Source organism: Ctenopharyngodon idella, chromosome 2, assembly GCF_019924925.1.
Source record: "Ctenopharyngodon idella isolate HZGC_01 chromosome 2, HZGC01, whole genome shotgun sequence".
Lineage (NCBI taxonomy): Eukaryota > Metazoa > Chordata > Actinopteri > Cypriniformes > Xenocyprididae > Ctenopharyngodon > Ctenopharyngodon idella.
In genome coordinates, this window is record NC_067221.1 from 3,312,223 (window position 1) to 3,336,579 (window position 24,357).

General features: G+C 41.0%; 2 protein-coding genes across 2 annotated transcripts in view; both read right to left on the reverse strand.

Moving 5' to 3' along the window:
* The window catches only part of LOC127522225 (uncharacterized), an 884,749-nt gene that overhangs the window by 451,882 nt on the left and 408,510 nt on the right, over nucleotides 1-24,357 (reverse strand). The window lies entirely within an intron of this gene.
* LOC127522332 (ribonuclease inhibitor-like) lies at nucleotides 20,773-23,964 on the reverse strand. Its single transcript, XM_051912167.1, has 5 exons — nucleotides 23,887-23,964; nucleotides 23,579-23,752; nucleotides 23,020-23,193; nucleotides 21,822-21,983; nucleotides 20,773-21,020 (listed from the first exon to the last, which is right to left on the reverse strand). The coding sequence occupies exons 1-5, from the start codon at nucleotides 23,898-23,900 to the stop codon at nucleotides 20,942-20,944; spliced, it is 603 nt and encodes a 200-aa protein (XP_051768127.1). The 5' UTR covers nucleotides 23,901-23,964; the 3' UTR covers nucleotides 20,773-20,941.

Genomic DNA, 24,357 nt, shown 5'->3' on the forward strand with positions numbered 1-24,357 from the left:
GATGAACTTCACAGGAGACGAGGAGACAACGAGGAGTCGAGGGAACACAGGAGACAGGCAAGTATCGTCAGAGGAGTCCTTAATGTAAGCAGACTGGTGAGTACCAAGTGCAAACGAGACCGGACAGTGACTGAGTGAGAGCGTGGGCCTTTTGTGCTGCTGGTGATGAGGGTGCTGATGAGCTGCAGGTGTAAGTGATTAGTACTCTGGTGATGACGTGTGCTGTGTCTGTGAGAGTGTAGAGCCTGGCGTGTCTGTGACAGTGGGCCTCTTTATGCATAATATAAATTTGAATTATGCTAGTTAATTTCATCAATTTCACCAACCTCATTAACATATTCTCTTTCCTACCTAATTCATCACATTACAGTATGTGCTATCAATGTTTTTGCCTGCTAATAATTAGGAACAGATTCAGTGTCATCATGGTAACTAGCGTCATTGTTACTCAGCCCTGCCCTGCCAAGGCAAATGGATCCAAGTAAAGTTTGACAAATCATAAATTTTTAGGATAACCAATATCCAGCACCATTATATAAAGAGACAATTTGAAAATTTCACACTGAAGGGTAATGGTGAGTTAAGTTGTTTCACACCACAAAAAGAAATACAACTGTGAGCTTTATTTACTAATAAAACATGATTCCATCAGATGGAGAACTGCATTACATCAGAAGAAAAAGACAAGAGTCAGCGTTTGACTGAAGTTGTCCTTTCACCTGAGGAAGAACACAATATCTTTGAGGAATTCCACACAGATCCTCTTGGAGGACACTGAGGAAACTTACATGCCATTATCCCTATATTTTAATGGCCTGGCATGGAGCAGGATATCCGCAAGTGGGTAAGTTCATTGTTAAACATGCCATATTAGATGTTGTTGTTGTTTACAATATTACATTAAAATGCTCGTGACCCACCTCTCTTCTTTCAGCTCAGTGTCTTCAGTGTCAGACCAGAACAAATCAAAGGAGAAATTATGTTATATGTTATATGTTATATGTTATGTTATATGTTATATGAACATACTTAGTTCATACCTTAGTCCTGAATATTTAAATCACCCATTTCAGGACACAGGAATTAATTGGGATGGATCTTGTAGGCAAGCTGAGTGAAAATGGCCACATGTATATATGTGTTATGATGGACTATTTTACCAAGTGATCTAAAGCATATCCTCTCAAATACTTTATTTTATTTATTTATTTATTTTTTACAAATTTGGAGCACCAAAGTGACTTTTAACAGATCAGGCAAGAGAGTTTGTAAACAAGGTTATTTAAAAACAAATCAAGTTAAAATAAATTGATATAACCATATATTTTTTTCTCCCAAAGGTCAATTTTAGCCTGTGTGAGAAACTGGGCATCACCAGGAGTCTCCGTTCTCCATACCATCCCCAGAATAATGGCCTTGTTGAGCAAATGAATGGCATAATTCAAATGTATTTTAAATATGAACAGACACATGTTCAGTACTTTTTTGAACAGTTCATGATTTTCTTTTTAATTATAAATGTTCAGAAGCCTGACAAAAATGGGCAGGGAAAACCCTTCACCATGGCACCTGCATCTGAACGCTACAATGTTCACACTTAAGAACAAAAAACAAATAACAACAACAACAAAAATAAAGTTTTTCTCATACTATTTGATTTTTGGGAGAGAGGCACGGTATCCATGTGAGGTACAGAAGGATTATGAGGTTAGTGACTTGTGTACTTTGTTTTTGTAATGACACTTGATCTTGAAAGATGCAAATAATTATTGTGAATGTTTTACTGCGAACTTTCATGGAAAAGTGGAAGCCATGGTTTCCAGTGAGCAACTTTCTGAGGCATTGAGCGATAGGAGGGAGACCATGGATGCTGTCAAACAGAACATCACAAAGAGTCAGGACAAATTGAGAAGTGAAAGATGGAAAGAGCGCAGAAGGACAACTTCGTGGTTGTGGACAAAGTTTTGGTAAGGAATGTGTGACAGGAGAATAGAAAGGGTGGAAAAATGGAGCCAGACATGCTTGGTCCATTTACTCTTGTCACAATTGAAGAGAAAAATGTTGATGTGGTTTCAACAAAAAGACAGAATGAAATTCAACACAGATCACTTAAAGTATGTGGAGCCACTTAAAGTATCTCCTCACCTCAGCCCACCGCAACACTCAATTCACAGATTCACAATGACACGAACACAAATGAACCCAGGCCCATCATCCATCACTCTTGCTCCCCAGACACCTTCCCTTCATCAACATATTCAGAAGATCATGGTAAATATTAAGTATTTGAGAGTGCCATAGCTCAGTATTTTACTTCGCGATCATTTGTGCTTCTTTTAGTGATCAGTGATATATGGGAGGGCAAGAAACAGCGGGGAAAAATGGGCCCCTACAAATTATTCACAAATAACTGGCACTGGGCAAACAATTATAAAGTGAGGGAGGTTTAAGTATGCATTCTCAATTTTTTTGTGGTTACCCTTTTTGATTCTTTGTGTTAACAATCCAGTAGCCCTTACCTTGATTCTTTTTGTAAATAGGTTGTGAATCCTTATCTGCCAAATCTTAAAGACAGATTATGAGATCCCCATAGCATCAGCTCTGATGCAGTGTCTCGTTCCCTCCTCTCAGGGGACTGAGGTTTGGTAACCAGAGACGTTTCCATTGCATTTACACAGTTTTGACCAGCAGGTGTTGCCAGCGTAAGGTGCTTTGAAACAGTGAATCATTTTGTGAATATATATTATGATTATAACAAATAACACTCTAATTGAGTCCAGCTTCATTTAACTTGTCATTTTACTTTTTAATGAACTTACAATGATCTCTTTGATCATGAAGTCTGTTGAGCTCAGTTTGATCAACAGTCCATCATCATCTTTTTAATGAAAAATTAGAGATTATAGTTCAACACTATGAACAATTTTACTTAAATGTTTTTTTTTTTTTTTTTTTTTTTTTTTTAATCACAAACCACAACTTTACAACAAAGTTCAAAGATCTGTCAATTCAAAATACCAATTATATACAGATCTTTGCTTTGAGCAAACAAATTACAGAGCAAGGGATTATGGGTATTCCACAGCCACAATGCTTCTCCAATGAGCATGATCCGTAAAAATATGAAGTTCAAAGTGCTTAGCCTAACTAAAGTTTCTTTCTTTTTACAGTACATTAAGTTATTGTTTCTGTTTTCTCACTGATGAATCCTCATAAAGATCAGCGGCTGAAGCCTCAAAACTCCCACCTTCAACACAACTGATTGATACAGAAGACTTCGGTTTGAGATCCTTCCCGCTTTTGTTCTTCCTGTTCACAAACGCTTAAAACACTTCTTCAGTGATTTTACTTACAATTTCTAGGTATTTCTAGGTAATTCATATAATTCTAAAAAGTTTTGCACAGATTTACTTAATCAAAATATCTGTTATTGTTTCGTAGACTTGTCATCCATTTATGAGTCCATCTGATAGTTTGTCACATTTTATTTGCATGTGAATGTAAATGTGGTGAAAGAGCATTAACAGACAGACACAGATAACTTAATATAAAATAAAACAATAACAAAAATAAACAAATATATTCTGTGCAAAAAATGTAAGACATATAAGTTTATATCTCTTGTAGACTTTATATCATTTGATAGATTTATGTGCTATACTTGACAATCACGTTTATGATCCATTTTATGATCCATTTCATGATACATTTTAATCATTATAGATGAGTTCAATCCAAACATTATTATATTTGTAGGCCTGATACTGAAGAGCCTGAAGATTTCTGCTGACAGACTCATCTGAGCTTCTTCCTCCTGTTCCACCTTTAAATAAAACAACACCATCATTTGATTGAATACTAAAGCAACATTAATCATTCAATATCACATGTTTCTAATACAGACACTATCATACATGATGCTTTATTTCATTGTAAAGTCTGGGTCTCTTCCATCTGTATGAAACACATTTACACATTAATCACACATTTGTTTCTCCTCATAGACACAGTAGTGAGACTCTTCTGTGGATCACCTGATGATTACTGCTCCTCTCATGATGATTTCTGACTATGATATAAAGCATCCGTCAGAGCCTTCTGGCGATTGATCTTCATCTACTCTGTAAGGTGAAACAGAAGAGAAAACAATCAGTGTTCAGTGGAACAAAGTGCAAATTAGTGACTATATTTCAATTACTGTTTTTGAGTAAAATTAAGTTACATTAAGTTCCTGTAATCAGATTAATTACTGACTTTACATGATCTTGCAGAGATATTTTTGTTTTAAATATATGATACATTTAAACCATGAATCACGTTGATATGTTTGTTTGTTTGTTTGTTTGTGTTGGTGTGACTCCTATTCAGTGACTGTAAAGAAGAAACTAATGAGTGTATGGCGTATGAATAAACCACAGGGAGCAAATACAAATGATATTCTGAATTAAAACACAAACTTTTAGTTAAAGCCGTTTGTCCTCTAGTTTAAACATGTTTGTAGGGCTCTTAGTAAATAACTGAAAGTAAAGTGAGTGTAAAGTAGTGTGACGTGTTGCTTGTCAAAGTAAAAACACACTAGAGACAGAGACATTTCTCATGTGAGGCTGGACGGCTGTGAGCTGAAGCTGAACGCACTGATTTTAGCAGGAGTGCAGCGTTTTCCTACAATCTGAACAAGTCTATTTTCAAACTGAAATGATTCACTACTGACACAGTTAATAAAGCAGGTGTTGTTGAATAAAGCTGTGACAGTGTGCTTTTGTTCTCTTTCCTCCTTTGCGTTGAACATTTTAATAACTTCACATTTTGTTCTCACACAAACCCTTTGTTGCAATAAAGCTTCATGATAATTTCCTTTCACAAATATTTGAAAGGTTTGTTCACATATCAGAGGTAAATGAAGATCTCTTTAATATCACAGTGATGTTTCCTCACCTCAGGACACAGTTTGAGTCTCGTAGCACGTCACTGAGCTGCTGCTTTGAGTCTCCTATCATATTCTGTCTCAGATCAAGATCTTTTAAAAACTGCAGTGCTTTTGAGTTAGTCAAAGACTGAGTTAAAGAAGAAACATCTGTAATGCCACAGTCCCGTAGACTAGAAAGACACAAACAGGAAGAGAGATTATCTTACAAACAAACCATTAATGTGAAGAATTTTGCTCAAATATAATGCGAACTCAGACTCATTGTGAGATATTGAGTATAAAGTGTTTTAGTTTAAACTGTTAAAGTGATTTTAAGCATTTTGATTCTTGTATGTGAAGAATGTTACTGACCTCAATCTCTCCAGTTTACAGTGTGAATCCTTCAGTACGTCACATAAGTGCTTCACTCCTGAGTCTCCTACTTTATTACCACTCAGGTTCAGCTCTCTCAGGTGTGACGGGTTTGATTTCAGAGCTGAAGTCAGGATGACACACTGTTTCTCTGTAATACTGCAAACACTCAGACTGAAGACAGAAAGAAAAATGACTCAAATCCATGTTCAGTTCATGTGTGAGTTAAATGAATCATGAATAAATGTCATACAGTCACTAATAAACCAGCAGAAACATGGAAACTTAATGATATAAACGAACAAACCAAGACAGGAGCATTTGAGGACACTAGATACAATCCAAGTCTGGATCTGTCCTCACTCCCAAAAATAAGTGAATTTATCACTCTAGATTAATATATAGGATCAATATAGAAACAATAGAAAAATTAACATTTAAATGGTATATTTTCATTATTAATGTAAGAAAATCTTATACATGAATCAATTATTAAATCATTTTAGAGTGTAATTTACAATCTCTAAATACACTGTTACAGTACAGAAGGGTCGGAGACAACAGGAAACAGGTAAGTGATGTTTATTGAACAACCAGTGAGATAAACAGGAATGCAGGTGAGTAAATGGCTGGATTGCTGGTAGAATGATGGTAAACTGAGTCCAAGATCTTGTTTACTTGGTACGCGGCTCCGTCCTCCAGGATAAGAGGAAGGGGGGGCCAATGAATGTGGGACTCAGCTTACGGCATGGCAGACGCAGTCTGATGTCCCAGGTGGACAGCCAGACCTTCTGTCCCGGTTGGTAGACTGGAGTGTCGGAGCGTCGAAGGTCGGCTGTCATCCTGCGTCTGCGCAAGGCCCGTTGGAGCTGAGTGTGTGTGGAGTCCCAGACCCTCTCGCTCTCTCGGAACCAGTAGTCGACAGCTGGTACATCCGACGGTTCCCCTGACCAGGGGAACAATGGGGGTTGGTAACCGAGCATGCACTGGCATGGGGTGAGTCCGGTGGTAGGTTGGCGCAGGGAGTTCTGTGCGTACTTGGCCCAACCCAGGAACTGGTTCCAAGAGTCCTGGTGGCCATGGCAGAAGGTACAGAGGAACCAACCGATCTCCTGTATTTTCCTCTCCGTCTGCCCGTTCGACTGCGGGTGGTAACCAGACAAGAGGCTTACGGTGACACCTAGGAGCGAGAAGAAAGCATGCCATACTCTGCAGATGAACTGAGGTCCTCGGTCCGATACAATATCTTCTGGGATTCCGTAATATCTGAAGATATGGTTGAACATGATCTCAGCAGTTTCCATTGCAGTAGGAAGACCTTTTAATGGGATCAGGCGACAAGACTTGGAGAATCTGTTAATTACCACCAGGATACAGGTACAGTTGTTGGATGCTGGGAGGTCAGTGATGAAGTCCACACCTAGGTGTGACCATGGTCTGTTGGGAACGGGCAGAGGATGGAGTTTTCCGGAGGGAAGATGACGACGGCTCTTAGAGATGGCACATTCCTTACATCCTTGCACGTACCTTCTGACGTCACTAGCCATGTTGGGCCACCAGAAGCGCTCTTTCAGCAGCAAGAGGGTTTCAGTGACCCAGAGGTGGCCAGTGCCCAGCGACATGTGGGAAGAATGTATGAGTGGAGTGCGCCGTGTCCTGGTGATGTAGAGCAAACCTGGCGGGCAGCCCGGCGGAGTGTTGGTAGAGGCATTGGAGAAGGGAAGGGTTGCTTCAGACCAGTTGATTGGACTCATGATAATCTTTTCAGGTAGGATTGGTTCAGGATCTTCAGTATTTTCTTCAGGGTTAAAGAGACAAGATAAGGCATCCGATTTGACATTCTTGGGACCTGGACGATAGGAGATCATGAAATTGAAATGGGTGAAGAATAGCGCCCAACGCGCCTGTCGAGTGTTCAGTCTCTTTGCATCTCTGAGATACTCCAGGTTCTTGTGGTCAGTGAGCACTAAGAAGGGATGTTGTGCACCCTCCAACCAAGGAACTTTGCTGCCGTACCATAGGTGCAGCAGGCGCAATGATATTACGCAGCGCCTGTGACCCTGCTTGCACAGGGAGCGTGCCTTGCAACCATGGAGACATTTGTGAGAGATGCTGCGTAATATCATTGCGCCTGCTGCACCCATGGTACGGCAGCAAAATTCCTTGATTATTACGCCAGAATGAGAGTATAGTTCCTAGCCATATCGGCCTAGAAAATCGCAACTTTTCATTTTCCGTCGGCCTTAGTACACGATGTAACTACAGAAGAGTCAAGTTTTAAATAGGAAAAATATCGAAACTCTTTGGCCATTTTTGAGCGAGATGCTAACAGTCTAATCAGATTCAATGAACTATGCTAAGCTATGCTAAAAGTGGTACCGCCAGACCCGGAGATCGGCTGAATGGATTTGAAAACGGTAAAACTCAACTGTTTCAAAAAAAGTGGAGTGTTCCTTTAAGGCAAATGCATCCAAGTAAAGTTAGACAAATCAAAACATTTTTAGGATAACCAATATCCAGTGCCATATATAGAGACAATGTGAAAATTTCACACTGAAGGGTAACGGCGAGTTGTTTCACACCACAAAAAGGAAATACAACTGTGAGCTTTATTTATTAATATAACATGATTCCGTCAGATGGATAACTGCATTACATCAGAAGAAAAAGACGAGAGTCAGCGTTTGGCTAGAGTTGTCCTTTCACCTGAGGAGGAACACAATACCTTTGAGGAATTACACACAGATCCTCTTGATGGACACTGAGAAAACTTACATGCCATTATCTCTAGATTTTAATGGCCTGGTGTAACGGTGTGTAAAAGTGTTAAATTGATGCATAAATGGGGACATCTGTCTGCTGCGTGATGGCATTTAGCACGTGAAATAGGGACCGCCCACAGCAGAGATAATGAGACATGCTGTGGGTAAGTCGCACGTTTCCAGCAGCCGGAGAATTATACGTTAAAATGATTAAAAACACATAACTAACTGCTTTATTGTGGATTTGTCCTGCAATGAACCACTTATGGAACTGTTGATATGTGTTTGCCATCGAATGTGTTGTTTTATGTTGAGTTATTTTTAGTTTGTATTACGAGGCCCTATTGTAATTAATTTGTGCATTGTTTTTGTAGAAGTCATTTCATTCTCCATGCAGTTTCTCTTATTTTCACGTGTTCTTCATTGTGCAGGTATGTTGTAAGATGTGTTGTTTTAATGTGTTTAATGTATTAATTATTTGTTCAAATGGAATTGTATATGTTCGCCGCTAGGTGGGGATGTTTACCCTCCGATCCAATTTAATTGAATTGAATTGTTCAGTTTTTCATTGATTTGTGATCAATTCATTGAAATGTCTATTGAAGTTGTCAGATTGCAACATTTTATACACTATACGATCACAACGCATAAAGATTTAATTGATTTAAAAAGATTAAAAAAGAAAGTACTGCTTTAAATAAACAGCGTAGATAATGAGACATGCTGTGGAAGTCATTTAATTCTCCATGCAGTTTCTCTTATTTTCACGTGTTCTCCATTGTGCAGCTCGGCAGAAAGACCACCCAGGCAAGACCGTCACATTGGTGCCGTGAAGTTGTGATGCCGCTGTGTTGCTTTGGGTCACGTCTTCAAGCAAGTTGTTAGAGATCGCTGTGCTGCTGCATTCTGGAAGCATCCATCATTGGTTGAACAGCTCATCATTAGTTCATAGCCTTTCGTTAAGGGACTCCTGGCTTTATCCTTTTTCAGTTCATGGGACTTTTCACTCTGATCATTAATATTGAGTTTGTTTATTTGTGTATGTACACTTGTAGCACATTTTAATGCCAATAATGAGTAACAGCAATAGATATTTGCCTGACCAATTCACTCCTAGTCCAGTGGGCAGAGGCAGAGGGGTTTTAGGTGTACCTATTCCCTATCAGCCCCAATACTGGCAATAGTGATAGTAGACCTGGCATTACTAGAAGGGTGTGCACTGTGTGCGTAGAGTGTGATGCATCAGACATGGTCAAATGTCAATCATAAGCCTAGTGAAGTGATCACGTCAACGCCTAATGCTGAACATGGTGTATCTGATATGTTGGGGCAAATGAGTTCAATTGTCCATCAGATTGGTTAACAGTTAGCAGACAACATTTTATCTCATCTTAGTCCTTATAGCACTGACACCCCAAATAGACAACACCCTGACAATAATAAGGCTACTAGCTCTTCAAGCATGGCAAATTTGTCACAAAACCAAGTAATTCAGCACAGAAAAGTCAAGGATCCACCTTCATTCAGAGGGGATGGTTCTGACACAATTGAAATTGAAGAATGGGAAGATCTGATGAGGACATTTGTCAAAAAGAGCAACATGAGTGCCGATGAACATGTGGAAGAAATCCTTGTACACCTGCGTGGTAAAGCAAAAGATGTAGTCAAATTCTGGATCAGGAACTGTGACTCCTCCACTACTGTCTGCCCAAATTCTATCTATAGCCTGCTGCGTAAACATTTCAGTTGTAATCACTACTCGCCTGTCCCTCTTACTGATTTTTACACTATCTTGCCAGAGGAGGATGAGAATCCATACGACTATTTGCTGAGACTCAACAAAGCAGCAGATGTCGCTTTAAAATGCCTGCGAGAACAAGGTAAAACACTTGACAAGCCCAGTGTGGAAATAGTGCGCATGTTTATCAGACACTGCCCGAGTAAAGACTTAGCCTTAATCTTCGGGTCCAAACCGATTGACAAGTGGTCAGCACATGAAGTACAGGCTGTACTTAATGACTACCAATCTGATTTATCTTTCAATGCCACAAGTACAGTGCATCGCAGCCAAAGTGAAAGAGTTTCAGTCAACAAGACTGATGTTAACACAGTTCCGGTGCCCGCTCCCATGGTGTGCGAACAACAACAAAAAAGCACAGATTTCTCTTCTCTTAAAAAGGTCATTGACATGCTTGAGAAAGTCCTGCTGACCAATACTAACCGACCTCAGTCTCATCTTAAATACCAGCCTTATAACAGACTCCCTAGGACTGAAGGTTTGGACGCTTTGCTGTGTGCTATCTGCAATGATGCTGCTCACTCTGCCTTAACACATTGCCGTGAGCACAGACTGTGTTTTCAGTGTCAGTCTCCAGGTCACTCCAGACGTTTCTGCCCTAGGAGAAGATGACAACTGCCTCAGTCCACACAGGAAAACTAACAGGTCTGTGCATAAGGGAGCTTAGTACAGACCAGGTTGATAACCCTCCCATCTTTGACACACAAGATTATGAGTCCGTATATGAGCAGTACAAACCCAGTGTCTCACCTGATAAAACCGCTGTCTTTCAAGGAATACAACGAGTCCCCAGAGCTGATTCAATTTTTTTACACTACTGTATCCGTAGAAAATGGCCCATCTTTCACTGCATTACTTGACAGCAGTTCAATGGCCTGCACTTTCAGTGAGGCAGCTGAAGCAAGATTGTTGGAGAGCTTTTCTAAGTTGCCAAAGTGTCCTGCCGATGATGTTGCTATTATTGGATGTGGTGGTCATCGAGTCACACCAACAGCAATGTATGATCTGTCTCTCTGTGTTTATGGATGTAAAATGATAATACCAGTGCTGATCATTCCAGGCCAGGCAGATGAGATGATCTTGGGCAGTAACGCCATCAAAAGCCTGCTGACTCTCCTAAAGAATACGGATTACTATTGGAAATTGGTCTCGCTGCCAAGTGGTAATGGAGAAAGTGAGAGTTTAGAGTTCATTTCCTTACTGTCCAACACACAGAGATGGAGAGGCGATCACATACCTGAAAAAGTAGGTACTGTTAAGCTCAAGCACAGTGTGACGCTTCAACCGCAGAGTGAACATCTTGTGTGGGGCAAGCTTCCTGTCAACACTGCAATGTCTGTGGGTAGTACAGTGCTTGTGGAACCTACCCAATCCAAATGTGGCCCTAAGCAGATCATGGTAGGCCGAGTCATTACACCTTTATGGGGCGATGGTTGGATACCTGTGAAAGTTATAAATCCCACTAACAGTGTGTTGACATTAAGAAGAAATGCAAAGATCGCAGACGTTTCTCCATGCGTTGCTGTGGAAGATCTCACAGAAAGTGAGTACATTAAGTCTCAAGTTCAACACTTTCAACATGAGTATGGTCCCCAGGAATCTGAGGATGAGATGGTGTGAACCTTGAATGATTTGGGATTGAGAGACCTAGATCTGACGGCTTGCGAAGTGTCTTCCTCTTGGAAAATGAAATTACTCCATCTCATCAAGAAATATGAGTCCATATTTTCAAGGAACAAGATGGATTGTGGTGAAGCCAAAGATTTTGTACATCGGATCCGCTTAGTGGATGACAAACCCTTTCGTCTCCCCTACCGTCGTGTATCTCCAGTCCATTATGAGAAACTGAGAGTAGCGTTGGATGAAATGGAAGAGAAGGGTATTATCAGAAAATCCAATAGTGAGTATGCTTCTCCTCTTGTCCTGGTGTGGAAAAAGAATGGTGATCTGAGGATCTGTACAGACTTTCGATGGTTGAACACCAGAACAGTAAAAGACGCCCATCCTCTACCACATCAGTCAGACGCCTTAGCTGCTCTTGGGGGGGAATGCTTTCTTCTCGACTATGGACCTTACTTCAGGTTTCTATAATGTTCCTTTGCATGAGGACGATGGGAAATACACTTCTTTCTCGTCTCCATATGGATTGCATGAATATAACTTGATGCCGCAGGGCCTCTGCAATAGCCCAGCTACATTCATCCCTGACAGCAACATAATGTCAGCCCAGATCCGGCCCACATCTGGTCCATGTGTAATCCACATGTATCAGATGTGGGCCGGATCTGGGCCACATTATGTTGCTGTCTGGGATGCGTATGATGATGTCAATCTTTGGTGACAAGAATTTCACAAGTTTATTGTGCAACCTTGATAATCTCATGGTCTTTGCTCCCAACAAACTGGTTGCACTTGAAAGGCTGGAGATGGTGTTCTGAAGACTCAAGGCCCACAATCTCAAGCTTTCCCCTAAAAAATGCCATTTCTTGAGAAAGTCAGTCAAGTTTCTTGGCCATGTAATTTGTGAAGATGGTGTTAAAACAGACCCTGGGAAAATAAAGGCCATTACGGATGTTAAAGCAGTTGATGGACTCTGATGGAATCACTCCATGCCATAGAAAAATCAGATCATTCTTAGGTATGGTATTATACTACCAACATTTTTTAGAGAGCTGTTCTGCCAAAGCCAAGCCTTTGTTCGAGCTTATCTCCAAAACAGACACAAAGGGCTCTAGAGGCAGGATGAGGAAGCTCAACTCGAAAGCTGTGTGCGTAAAACTCTCACCAACAGACTTGACCGACAAATGTCAGAAAGCATTTGACATTTTGAAAGAGGATCTTCTCTCAAGCATAACGCTTGCTCACCCAAACTTCGAACGCAACTTCATACTAGCTGTAGATGCCTCATTTGATGGTTTGGGTGCTGTTCTTTCCCAGATCCCAGAGGGTGGCACAATGGCCAGGCCAGTTGCATTTGCTAGCAAGATGCTATCACATTCTCAGATGAATTACCCAGCTCACAGGCTAGAATTCCTCGCACTTAAGTGGGCGATATGTGACAAGTTCCATTATTGGTTGAAGGGGCGTCATTTTATAGCTTGGACGGATAATAATCCCCTCACCTACATACTCACCAAGCCAAGACTCGATGCTTGCGAGCAACGCTGGGTTGCAAAGTTAGCTGCCTTCAGCTTCGACCTGAAATATGTGCCCGGTTCTAAGAACATAGTCACAGACGCATTGAGCAGGGAACCTTTTGTCCAGTCCAGTGTAAGCCATCGGATCGTAACTGAACCTTACCAGTCTTTGCTCAGTCAGGTTGATGGAGTTGTAGATCAAGTCATCCAGGATTCTTTTTGACTTACCACGAACTGTCAATTATTGAGTCCTGCTGACGATTCTTCTGGAGCGACTGGAGTTGGCGGTCAATGTCAGGGGTGCAGAATCCATTCCACACTTCCTTGATGTGGACCAGACTGCCACACTCAATGTGAGCACACTTTCAGCTGCACAAGAACAGGACACCGCTGTGAGTAGAGCACTCTTTTATGTTCAGAGACATCGACGTCCTGACAAGCGTGAATGTGCTAGTGAGCCTCGTACTGTCCTGAAGCTTCTCAAGCATTGGAATAAACTTACCATCAGAGATCACATGCTTTTCAAAGTCAAAAGAGACAATCAAATGAACAAAAAGTTGCATCAATTCATTGTCCCAGATGCTCTGAAACAACAAGTGCTTCATGGTCTGCATGATGCAACTGGTCATCAAGGGCACTCCAGGACTCTTTCATTGGCCAGACAATGGTTCTTTTGGATAGGCATGGAACATGACATAGAAAATTATGTAAGGAACTGCACGCGATGTATTGTAGGAAAGACTCCTGAACTGAAAGATTGTGCTCCACTTGAGAACATGCATACCTCTGAGCCGATGGAGCTCATCTGCATCGATTTCTGGACAGCAGAGCGGGGTGACAAGAGTGTGGATGTTCTGGTAGCAACAGACCATTTCACTAAATTAGCCTATGCTTTTCCCTGCAAGAACCAGTCTGCAAAACAGGTTGCTCATCATCTATGGAATGGTCTCTTCTGTGTTTACGGATTCCCTCGGCGAGTGCATTCAGATCAAGGTCCAAGTTTTGAGAGCAAATTAATTAAGTTGTTGATGAATATGTCAGGTGTCAAGAAATTGCACACCACTCCTTACCACCCAGTGGGAAACGGGATCACAGAACGCTTTAACAGAACCTTAGGGAACATGATAAGAGCTTTACCTCCCCAGTCCAAAGCCAAGTGGCCACAGTCTTTGCAGATGCTGACATTCTGTTGTAACTGCACTGTTCACGAGACCACAGGCATTGCGCCTTGCTATCTGATGTTCGGGAGAGTTCCACATCTTCCAATCGATGTGATGTTTCAACATGTTCTCAGGGATGATACTGTTGTGAAATATTCAGATTTCGTATCCAGGCTCAAATGTGATCTCGGCGAAGCTGAGAAAATTGCGTAGAAGCACAGTTCTACTGAGCAAGCTCGGCATGCAAGGATCTACAATCGTAAAGAGAAAGGATCACCTTTGACCGTTGGTGACAGAGTCCTTCTGGCGAACCGTGGTGAGCGTGGCAAACGGAAAATCGCAGACAAGTGGGAGTCCAGCCTTTATGAAGTGATGTCAGTGAGATCACCCATTAATGTTTATTGGATAAAAGACACTGAAACAGGCAGAGAAAAGACTGTGCACAGGAATCTCTTACTCCCTGTTAACTTTCTGTACAAAGATGGAGTTGATTTACCATCCAAGTCCCATTCAAGTGATTCAACTATGGACTTGCCTGATCATCCCGAGAGTGATAAGAGAACAGCTCACTGGGTTATGCAGTCTGATCAACACTGCTGCCCTGATAGTGACAGTGACTCAGTTGTTTTGTCTGAAATTCAGTGTTCTTTCAATTCAATTCAAAAGCAAACTCTGATACCCGTAGTAGCTCTGTATGCACTGAACAGGGAAGTGACGTCCCGCATTTGTTGGATGAAGGACTACCTCCTGACGATGAGTTAGATCAGAGTTCCTTTCAGCACTCTTTGACCCTGCCAGTTTTTCCACTTTCACATGTAGTCAATAACTGTATCTGGAACAGGGTTGACCCTGTAATTTGCAATCAACCAAAAATCATTCATACAGACACAATTAGTACTAGGGCTGGTAGGACCATTAAACCTCCACAAAGATTGATCTGTGAGATGAATAGTTAGTTTGTGCATGATTCATCACCTTCAGTGGTTTCTCTTTTTCATGTGGTGAAAAGCCTTTTTCATGGGTAACTTATAAGTTGGCTTTTGACATTTTGAGTTGAGATTGTCTTTTAAGAAGTCATTTCTATCCTTGAATTGTGTATGTAAAGAGAGGTGTTTAGGGCATCTCTTTAAGTCTATCTTAAGTGGATTTTGGTACCGGTCCATACTTGCATACTTCCTATGGAGGAATTTTGTAATTGACATTTATGTTGAAATGTGTCAAGGACATTCACACTGTCATCTTTCTGTTTTTTTTTCCCTCCCCTTTTTCTAGTTCTTGTGTTAAGTTTTCAACTGTATAGGCGCTTCCCCAGTTTAGCATAATTTAAGGGGGGTGCATGTAACTGTGTGTAAAAGTGTTAAATTGATGCATAAATGGGGACAGCACCATCTGTCTGCTGCGTGATGGCATTTAGCACGTGAAATAGGGACCGCCCACAGCAGAGATAATGAGACATGTGTTGTGTATTGAAGTATTAAACACCAGACCGGAGTGGTTCCTTCGATGCTCTTTTATTTAACACATGCCAAACTTGTCTTTCTAGAACATATCACCTCTCGTTCTCCTTTCCAAGCAGCACTTCAACACTTCAACATTCCACTGCCACCTTGTGGTTAACTATGAACACAACATTTCCCCTCTTACTTGAAAGATTCTTCATATCACAGATTAGTATTCAAAACAAAGTTACTCTTGTAAGGTAACAAAATCACGTAAAATTACTGTGTACTTGTTAATAACTCACAACAACTTAACCAATGTAACTGACCTTGTTTTACTCTTTCTAATGCACAGTTTTAAGTATTTAAGCAATTACAACTGTTCACAAGCTCACGACATAACCAAAACAAAGATGCATGTTTTCTTTACTTTTTTTTCTTTCATGCATGTACAACTTCACTTCACTTCACTTTAAATCATATTCCTTCAACCACGTTGGCATTCTACGCACTCTACTACTTTTCCTGAGATTAAATGTCACTGGTGCTTGCAAGTTCTCATTCTGTGTGGTAACAGGGGCTGTAAAGCGAGCTAGTTTCGATACATTCCATTTCTTTTTGTCACTCAGAACGAAAGTACTCTTTCCGATTTGTTGCTCAATGTTCAGTGGTGGTGAGAACTGAGAAACACCCTTCTTCACATGCCCAGGTTGTTTCACTCTCACCTGGTCTCCTGGTTTGAAAGTGTGGTACTTGGCACCACGTCTTTTGTCAGTGTACTCTTTACTCTTGCACTGTTTGTTACTCACAGTCTCTTTCACTCTAGCACATTTATCGCTTTTGGGGCCAACAGGAAAAACATTCAGCTTTGTACGCATTTTGCGATGATGGAGAAGCTCAGAAGGTGAAACGGCTGTAGTACTGTGAGGGGTAGCTCTGTAGCTTTGCAAGAACTCAGTCACTGCATGTTTCCATGGTTTCCCCATCTGTTCCGCAGAGAGGATGCATTCTTTCAGGACTCTGTTCCACCTCTCCACAGCCCCATTGCATTGTGGAAAATAGACCGTACTACGCATGTGACTTATTCCTCTCTCCTTTAAGAATGCTGCAAACACACTGGAGAGGAATTGAGGCCCGTTATCAGTCACAACACACTGTGGATTTCCCTCTCTACTGAAAACTGATTGGAGGAATGATGTGACCACCTCAGCAGTGACATTCTGAGAAAATGCTACCTCAGGCCACTTACTATAGTAATCCACCAGACAAATGGCAAAACGACAATCAGAAGGTCCTCTCTCAAAAGGTCCAACGATATCGATCGCTAGTTTCTGCCATGGTCCAGATGGCAGGCTGACAGGCTGAAGCGGAGCCGGTGCTGTTTTAGCCGATTTGTCATTCAATTGGCACGTTAAGCAGGAAGAGACAGCCGACTGTACTTGAGCATCCATCTGAGGCCACCAGAATAATTCACGCAGCCTCTGTTTCGTCTGGACAATTCCTTGGTGTGTCTCATGTGCTAGGCTTATCATCTTAGAGTGCAATGTAGAAGGAACAAGAACACGATGTTCACCTCTCCTCACTAGCACACCATCCACACACAGTTCATCACGAATGCGAAAGAAGGGCACCAGAACAGGATCCAGGTCACAGCATTTTTTCGGCCAGCCCTGCCCGATTCGCAAGCGCAGCTGGGTTAACTCAGGACAAGCTTCCGAAGCAGCCATGAAATCCTCGACAGACAATGTAGGCAGTCCAGTAACGAAAGCAACCATCTCTGGTTCCACAGCAGCACTATCATTTCCTGTCGGTAATGGCAGCCTGGATAGACAATCTGCAGCACAATTAAGACGTCCAGGTCGGTAGATGACGTCATATGTGTAGCAAAGCAAGCGTGCCGACCACCGGGCGACCCGCATACCGGCCCGGCCAATGCCTTTGGTTGCCAATAGTGTAGTGAGCGCACAATGATCAGTTCTGAGCGTAAAGTGTCGACCCCACAAATACGGCCGCCATTTTTCTACGGCCCAGACACAAGCCAACGCCTCCTTCTCGACCGTAGAATATTTCCTTTCGGCAGCAGTAAGGGTTCTAGAAGCAAACGCTACAGTTCTCTCTACACGGTCTGGGTGTATTTGTGTCAAAACCCCCCCCAATCCATAGTCAGAAGCGTCAGTCGACACTATAGTGGGGAGGGAAGGGTCAAACAACGCAAGCACCTGACTTCCAGAAAGCAGTTCTTTCAGCTCTTTGAAGCTGCGTTCAGCAGACACAGTCCATTCAAATTTAGAAGTTGACGCATCTCTAAGTAGCGCACGCAACGGCTCAGCAACAGAAGTGAAGTTCGGCAAGAACTTGCTGTACCATGAAATCAGTCCCAGAAATGAGCGCAAGGAAGCAACATCGTGTGGCGCAGGAGCCTCAATGATCGCGGACTTGTGTTCCTCATCTGGGAAAATTCCATGTTTGGAAATGACATGTCCAAGGAATTTTAAGGATGACTGGCTGAACGTACACTTGTCCCAGTTCAGTTGTAGTCCTGCGTCGGACAAGCGCTGCATGACTGAGCGCAGCGTCGCATCATGACTTTCCTGGGTGGCACCGTATACTATAATATCATCCAGGTAGTTCCTCACCCCACGTATGCCTTTCAGGACAGTTTCCATCATTTTTTGAAACGCAGATGGCGCGGAAGCAAGGCCATATGGAACCCGGCAGTACCTGAAGAGACCATCATGCGTAATAAACGCGGTGATGTCCCGGCACTCCTCGTGTAAGGTAAGCTGATGGTAAGCAGCCGCTAAGTCAATTGTAGTGAACACTGATGTGCCTCTTAAGTCACTCAACAGTTCGTCCATATGCGGCAGAGGGTGGCTGTCAACAATCAGGGCCTTATTTGGCTCGCGCAGATCAACACAGAGACGTATTTTACCTCCTTTCTTCGTGGTGACAACAATAGGCGAAATCCATGGGGAAGAATCTATTTTCTCAATTATGCCATTTTGCAGTAATGAGTCCAGTTCTGCAGAAACAGCTTGTCGAACGGAGAATGGAAGTCGACGAAGCTTCTGTCGAACTGGAGTAGCATCAGGTTTGACTGTAGGCTTATGAACAAAGCCTTTCACGCACCCCACAGAAGTATCTGGAGCAGAAATAGTTTCACCAACGAGTGCAAGTAGGTCGTTAGGGGCAGTAACAGTACCAAAGTGAAAAGAACAGTTCAAGGCTCGAATTAGGTCCATGCCCATCAAAGCAGAGCCACCTTTCACAACGTAAAAACAAGCGGTGGTTACCTTTTCATTCAGTGAAACGTCCGCATGTAAACATCCTAGTACGGGGATATCCTCTTTCATGTATGTAACCAGTTTCACTTTGGGAGCAGTAAGTGAACAATCCGAAAAGTGTCGTTTGTACACAGCCACAGGCAGGATTGACACTGAAGAGCCTGTGTCCACGACTAATTCAGTCTCAATAGAAGCACCATTTGCCGTTGTAACATGAACATTGCACAAAAGTTTGTCTGCAGAGGTATTTACAGTATCAGTCAAAAGAACAACCACGTCCGGGACCACTTCCCGAACGTCCTTAGAAGAACGGCAAACTTTAGAAAAATGTCCGGTCTTACCACAAGTACGGCATTTGGCTCGAGCAGCTGGGCAATTGGCAGCATTAGCGAGGTGATTTGTAGCTCCGCAACGGTAACACGCGCGATTCGCGCGCCGTGTAGTATCAGCCACAGATTTTGCTCCGTTAGAATGTGCATCACGCTCCTTCCGATGAAAGGGTTTAGAAGCTACGGCCTGAACTGCACTTTGTGCTGTGAGCACGTCCGAATTAGAGAGCGCTTGTTCCACCTGACATGCAATAACAATAGCGGTGTCAAGTGTCAATGATGGTTCAAGCAGGAGTCTGTCTCGCACTGCTGGAGCATACAATCGTTCGACCAGCTGATCGCGCAGCATTTCACTTTCCATGTCACCATAAGCACATGATGAAGATAAGTCCCGCAAAGCAGACAGGAACTGTGAAATGGTCTCATCAGCGCGTTGAGAACGCTGGCGGAAGCGATGTCGAGCGACCACAACATTCACCTTTGGGACAAAATGATCCTCCAACGCTGACATTGCCTCTGCAAATGTAGTTCCAGTATTAGGAAACGTGTAAAACAGCCTCTGGCCTTCAGTCCCTAAACTGTGTAGTAGAATAGCACCTTTCCTGGCATCCGGCCATGAGTCTCCTGTAGCATTAATAGCAAGCAAGTAATTTTCGAACATTTTTCGCCAGGTAGCAAAAGGAATCGCAGGCTCTCCACTGCATGGCAGAAAAGATGCAGGCGTAGGCACGGAAACCATCGTCGCCAATTGTTGTGTATTGAAGTATTAAACACCAGACCGGAGTGGTTCCTTCGATGCTCTTTTATTTAACACATGCCAAACTTGTCTTTCTAGAACATATCACCTCTCGTTCTCCTTTCCAAGCAGCACTTCAACACTTCAACATTCCACTGCCACCTTGTGGTTAACTATGAACACAACAACATGTTTGTGGGTAAGTCGCACGTTTTCAGCAGCCGGAGAATTATAAGTTAAAATGATTAAAAACACATAACTGCTTTATTGCAGATTCATCCTGCAATGAACTACTTATGGAACTGTTGATATGTGTTTGGCGTCGAATGTGGTGTTTTATGTTGAGTTATTTTTAGTTTGTATTACAAGGCCCTATCTTAATTAATTTGTGCATTGTCTTTGTTTTATGTAGAGGTCATTTAATTCTCCATGCTGTTTCCCTTATTTCTACGTGTTCTCCATTGTGCAGGTATGTTGTAAGATGTGTTGTTTTAATGTGTTTAACGTATTAATTAATTGTTCAAATGGAATTGTATATGTTCGCTGCTAGGTGGGGATGTTTACCCTCCGATCCAATTTAATTGAATTGTTCAGTTTTTCATTTATTTGTAATCAATTCATTGAAATGTCTGTTGAAGTTGTCAAACTGCAACATTTTATACACTATACGATCACAACGCATAAAGATTTAATTGATTTAAAAAGATTAAAAAAGAAAATACTGTTTTAAATAAACAGCAGAGATAATGAGACATGCTGTGGGAGTCATTTAATTCTCCATGCAGTTTCCCTTATTTTCACGTGTTCTCCATTGTGCAGCTCAGCAGAAAGACCACCCAGGCAAGACCATCACACTAACACACATGCAGCTTTATTTCATTGTAAAGTCTGAGTCTCTTCCATCTGTATGAAACACATTTACACATTAATCACACATTTATTTCTCCTCATAGACACAGTAGTGAGACTCTTCTGTGGATCACCTGATGATTACTGTTCCTCTCGTGATGATTTCAAACTATAATATAAAGCATCCATCAGAGACTTTTGGTGATTTAACTTGTTCAGAGACGTCTGGTGATTGATCCTTATCTACTCTGTAAGGAGAAACAGAAGAGAAAACAATCAGTGTTCAGTGGAAAAAGTGCAAATTAGTTACTATATTTCAATTACTGTTTTTGAGTAAAAAGAAGTTACATTAAATTCCTTTAATCAGATTAATTACTGACTTTACATGATCCTGTAGAGATATTTGTGTTTTAAATATAATACATTTAAACCATGAATCACGTTATGTTTGTTTGTTTGTTTGTGTTGGTGTGACTCCTATTGAGTGACTGTAAAGAAGAAACTAATGAGTGTACAGCGTATGGAATAAACCACAGGGAGCAAATACAAATGATATTCTGAATTAAAACAAAAACCTTTAGTTAAAACAGTTTGTCCTCTAGTTTAAACATGTTTGTAGGGCTCTTAGTAAATAACTGAAAGTAAAGTGAGTGTAAAGTAGAGTGATGTGTTGCTTGTCAAAGTAAAAACACACTAGAGACAGAGACATTTCTCATGTGAGGCTGGACGGCTGTGAGCTAAAGCTGAACGCACTGATTTTAGCAGGAGTGCAGCGTTTTCCTACAATCTGACCAAGTCTATTTTCAAACTGAAATGATTCACTACTGACACAGTTAATAAAGCAGGTGTTGTTGAATAAAGCTGTGACTTTTGTTCTCTTTCCTCCTTTGTGTTGAACATTTTAATAACAACTTCAACTTTTGTTCTCACACAAACCCTTTGTTGCAATAAAGTTTAATGATAATTTCCTTTCACAAATATTTCAAAGGTTTGTTCACATATCAAAGGTAAATGAAGATCTCTTTAATATCACAGTGATGTTTCCTCACCTCAGGACACAGTTTGAGTCTCGTAGCACGTCTCTGAGCCGCTGCTTTGAGTCTCCTATCATATCGTGTCTCAGATCAAGCTCTTTTAAAAACTGCAGTGCTTTTGAGTTAGTCAAAGACTGAGTTAAAGAAGAAACATCTGTAATGCCACAGTTATATAGACTAGAAAGACACAAACAGAGGAAGAGAGATTATCTTACCAACAAATCATTAATGTGAAGAATTTTGCACAAATACGTGAATTTAGACTCATTGTGAGATATTGAGTATAAAGTGTTTTAGTTTAAACTGTTTAAAGCTGCAGTCCGGCATTTTTCCTCTGTCGCCATCTCTGTTTGAAACCTGCGATTGCAGTCATATGCGGAATTGTTATTGTTACGTGCGTTGTGCATCGGCACGGCTCCTCATCGGATGAATCTAATGTTTGCTGTCAGTCACCGCACCGGTGTGGATACTGTACTTAAGGATCACAGATTCTACGTCTTGAAAGTATGACCAATATAAGAATTTTCACTGGAGAATATCAGCTGAACAAGTAAGTAACATTTCTGCCACTTTTGTTCTGATCAACTGAGGAAAAAAGCATTAGGCCTACAATAAATCGTGCTGCCAATGATGATTAAATCAAACGATCGCTTTGCTTGGATCACGTCAAACCATGCAAATTATTATTACTGTTATACTTTGTTCTCAAATTGTTAATGTTTACAACATTAGCATTGCGTGACTATGTGTATTTAGTGTGCATTAGCGTTACCTGTAGATTTCAGTTTCTGTAGCCACTCCGCAGACCAAAGTCTTTTGCTTTTGACTATGGGTGAATCTCCAGTTGTCACTAATGACTGTCATTTAGACCTTTCTGGATTACAATCTGGCATCAAAATGATACGTTTACAGCTACAAGCATCCTCACATTATAAAGCTGGCTAACCTGGACTCTTTCCAGACGTGACGTAATGACGCAAAGATGAACTGCTGCATGCTCTAATTTCCCGCGGAAATCCACCAGGTCGCTCTTATTATAAAACATTAATACAAGCTTACCGTTGTTAATCGGGCTAAGATAAGGAGATAGATTTGAACACTGGTTGGATATGTACTTGCTCAAAAATTGATTTTGGATCATTTTTAACCAAAAAAAGTTACGGACTGCAGCTTTTAAGCATTTTGATTCTTGTATGTGAAGAATGTTACTGACCTCAATTTTTCCAGTTTACAATGTAAATCCTTCAGTACGTCACATAAGAGCTTCACTCCTGTGTTTCCTATTTCATTCTCACTCAGGTCCAGCTCTCTCAGGTGTGACGGGTTTGATTTCAGAGCTGAAGTCAGGATGAAACACTGTTTCTCTGTAATACTGCATTCACTCAAACTGAAGACAGAGAAATAACAATAGTTCACATCTATGATGATCATCTTATTGAAGAGCTTCAGCAACATTTAGTTTCCAATAGTCTGTTTTGAAACCCAGTTACACTAGTTCTGTGTGCTGGAAGATACTGTTTCTTCTCTTTCATTTTTAACTATTTATTTGATTTCTTTATTTTCTGTTGAAAGGGCAAGTACACAATCAGTACATCGTATCAAATGCTGGAAATTCAACAATTACTAACTAGATAAAAAAGCATAAAAATGTGACAAACAGGGAAACCCAGAAAGTGCACTGCTACAAAAAAAATGAAACATAAGCTCTGCTGTCTCAAAAATAAATAAACTTCAATCTCACTGTAACTGTTGTACAGTATAATGATACTAACTGTAGTTTCTCCAGCTTGAATTGTGGCTTCATCAGTAGATCACTGAGGTTTTTCACTCCAGAGTCTCCTAGTTTATTCCCGCTCAGGTTCAGCTCTCTCAGGTGTGACGGGTTTGATTTCAGAGCTGGAGTCAGGATGACACACTGTTTCTCTGTAATACTGCATTCACTGAGACTGAAGACAGAAAGAGAAAATGACTCAAATCCATGTTCAGTTCATGTGTGAGTTAAATGAATCATGAATAAATGTCATACAGTCACTAATAAACCAGCAAAAACATGGAAACTTAATGATATAAATGAACAAACCAAGACAGGAGCATTTGAGGATACTAGTTACAATCCAAGTCTGGATCCGTCCTCACTCCCAAAAGTAAGTGAATTCATCATTCTAGATTAATATATAGGATCAATATAGAAACAAATCGAAAAATAAATATTTAAATGGTCTATTTTTACATTTTTAATACAAGAAAATATTATACTTAAATCAGTTATTAAGTCATTTTAGAGTGTAATTTACAATCTCTAAATACACATTTTGTTTAATAAAAGAAGATTTAGTGAAAAAAGTACCATTAGTCCAGTATAAATGTAACATTTCAGAATAATCTATTTGTGTAACAGTTTTGATGTGTTTTATTATCATGGTGTTGCTGTCTGTGTGTGTTCCCTAGTTAGTGTTCTTGGTTGTTAATTAGTTCCTGCAGCTGTTCTGTTTTACCTTGATTACTCTGTCTGTGTATTTAAACTCTTAGTTCTGTCTGTTCATTGTTCTGT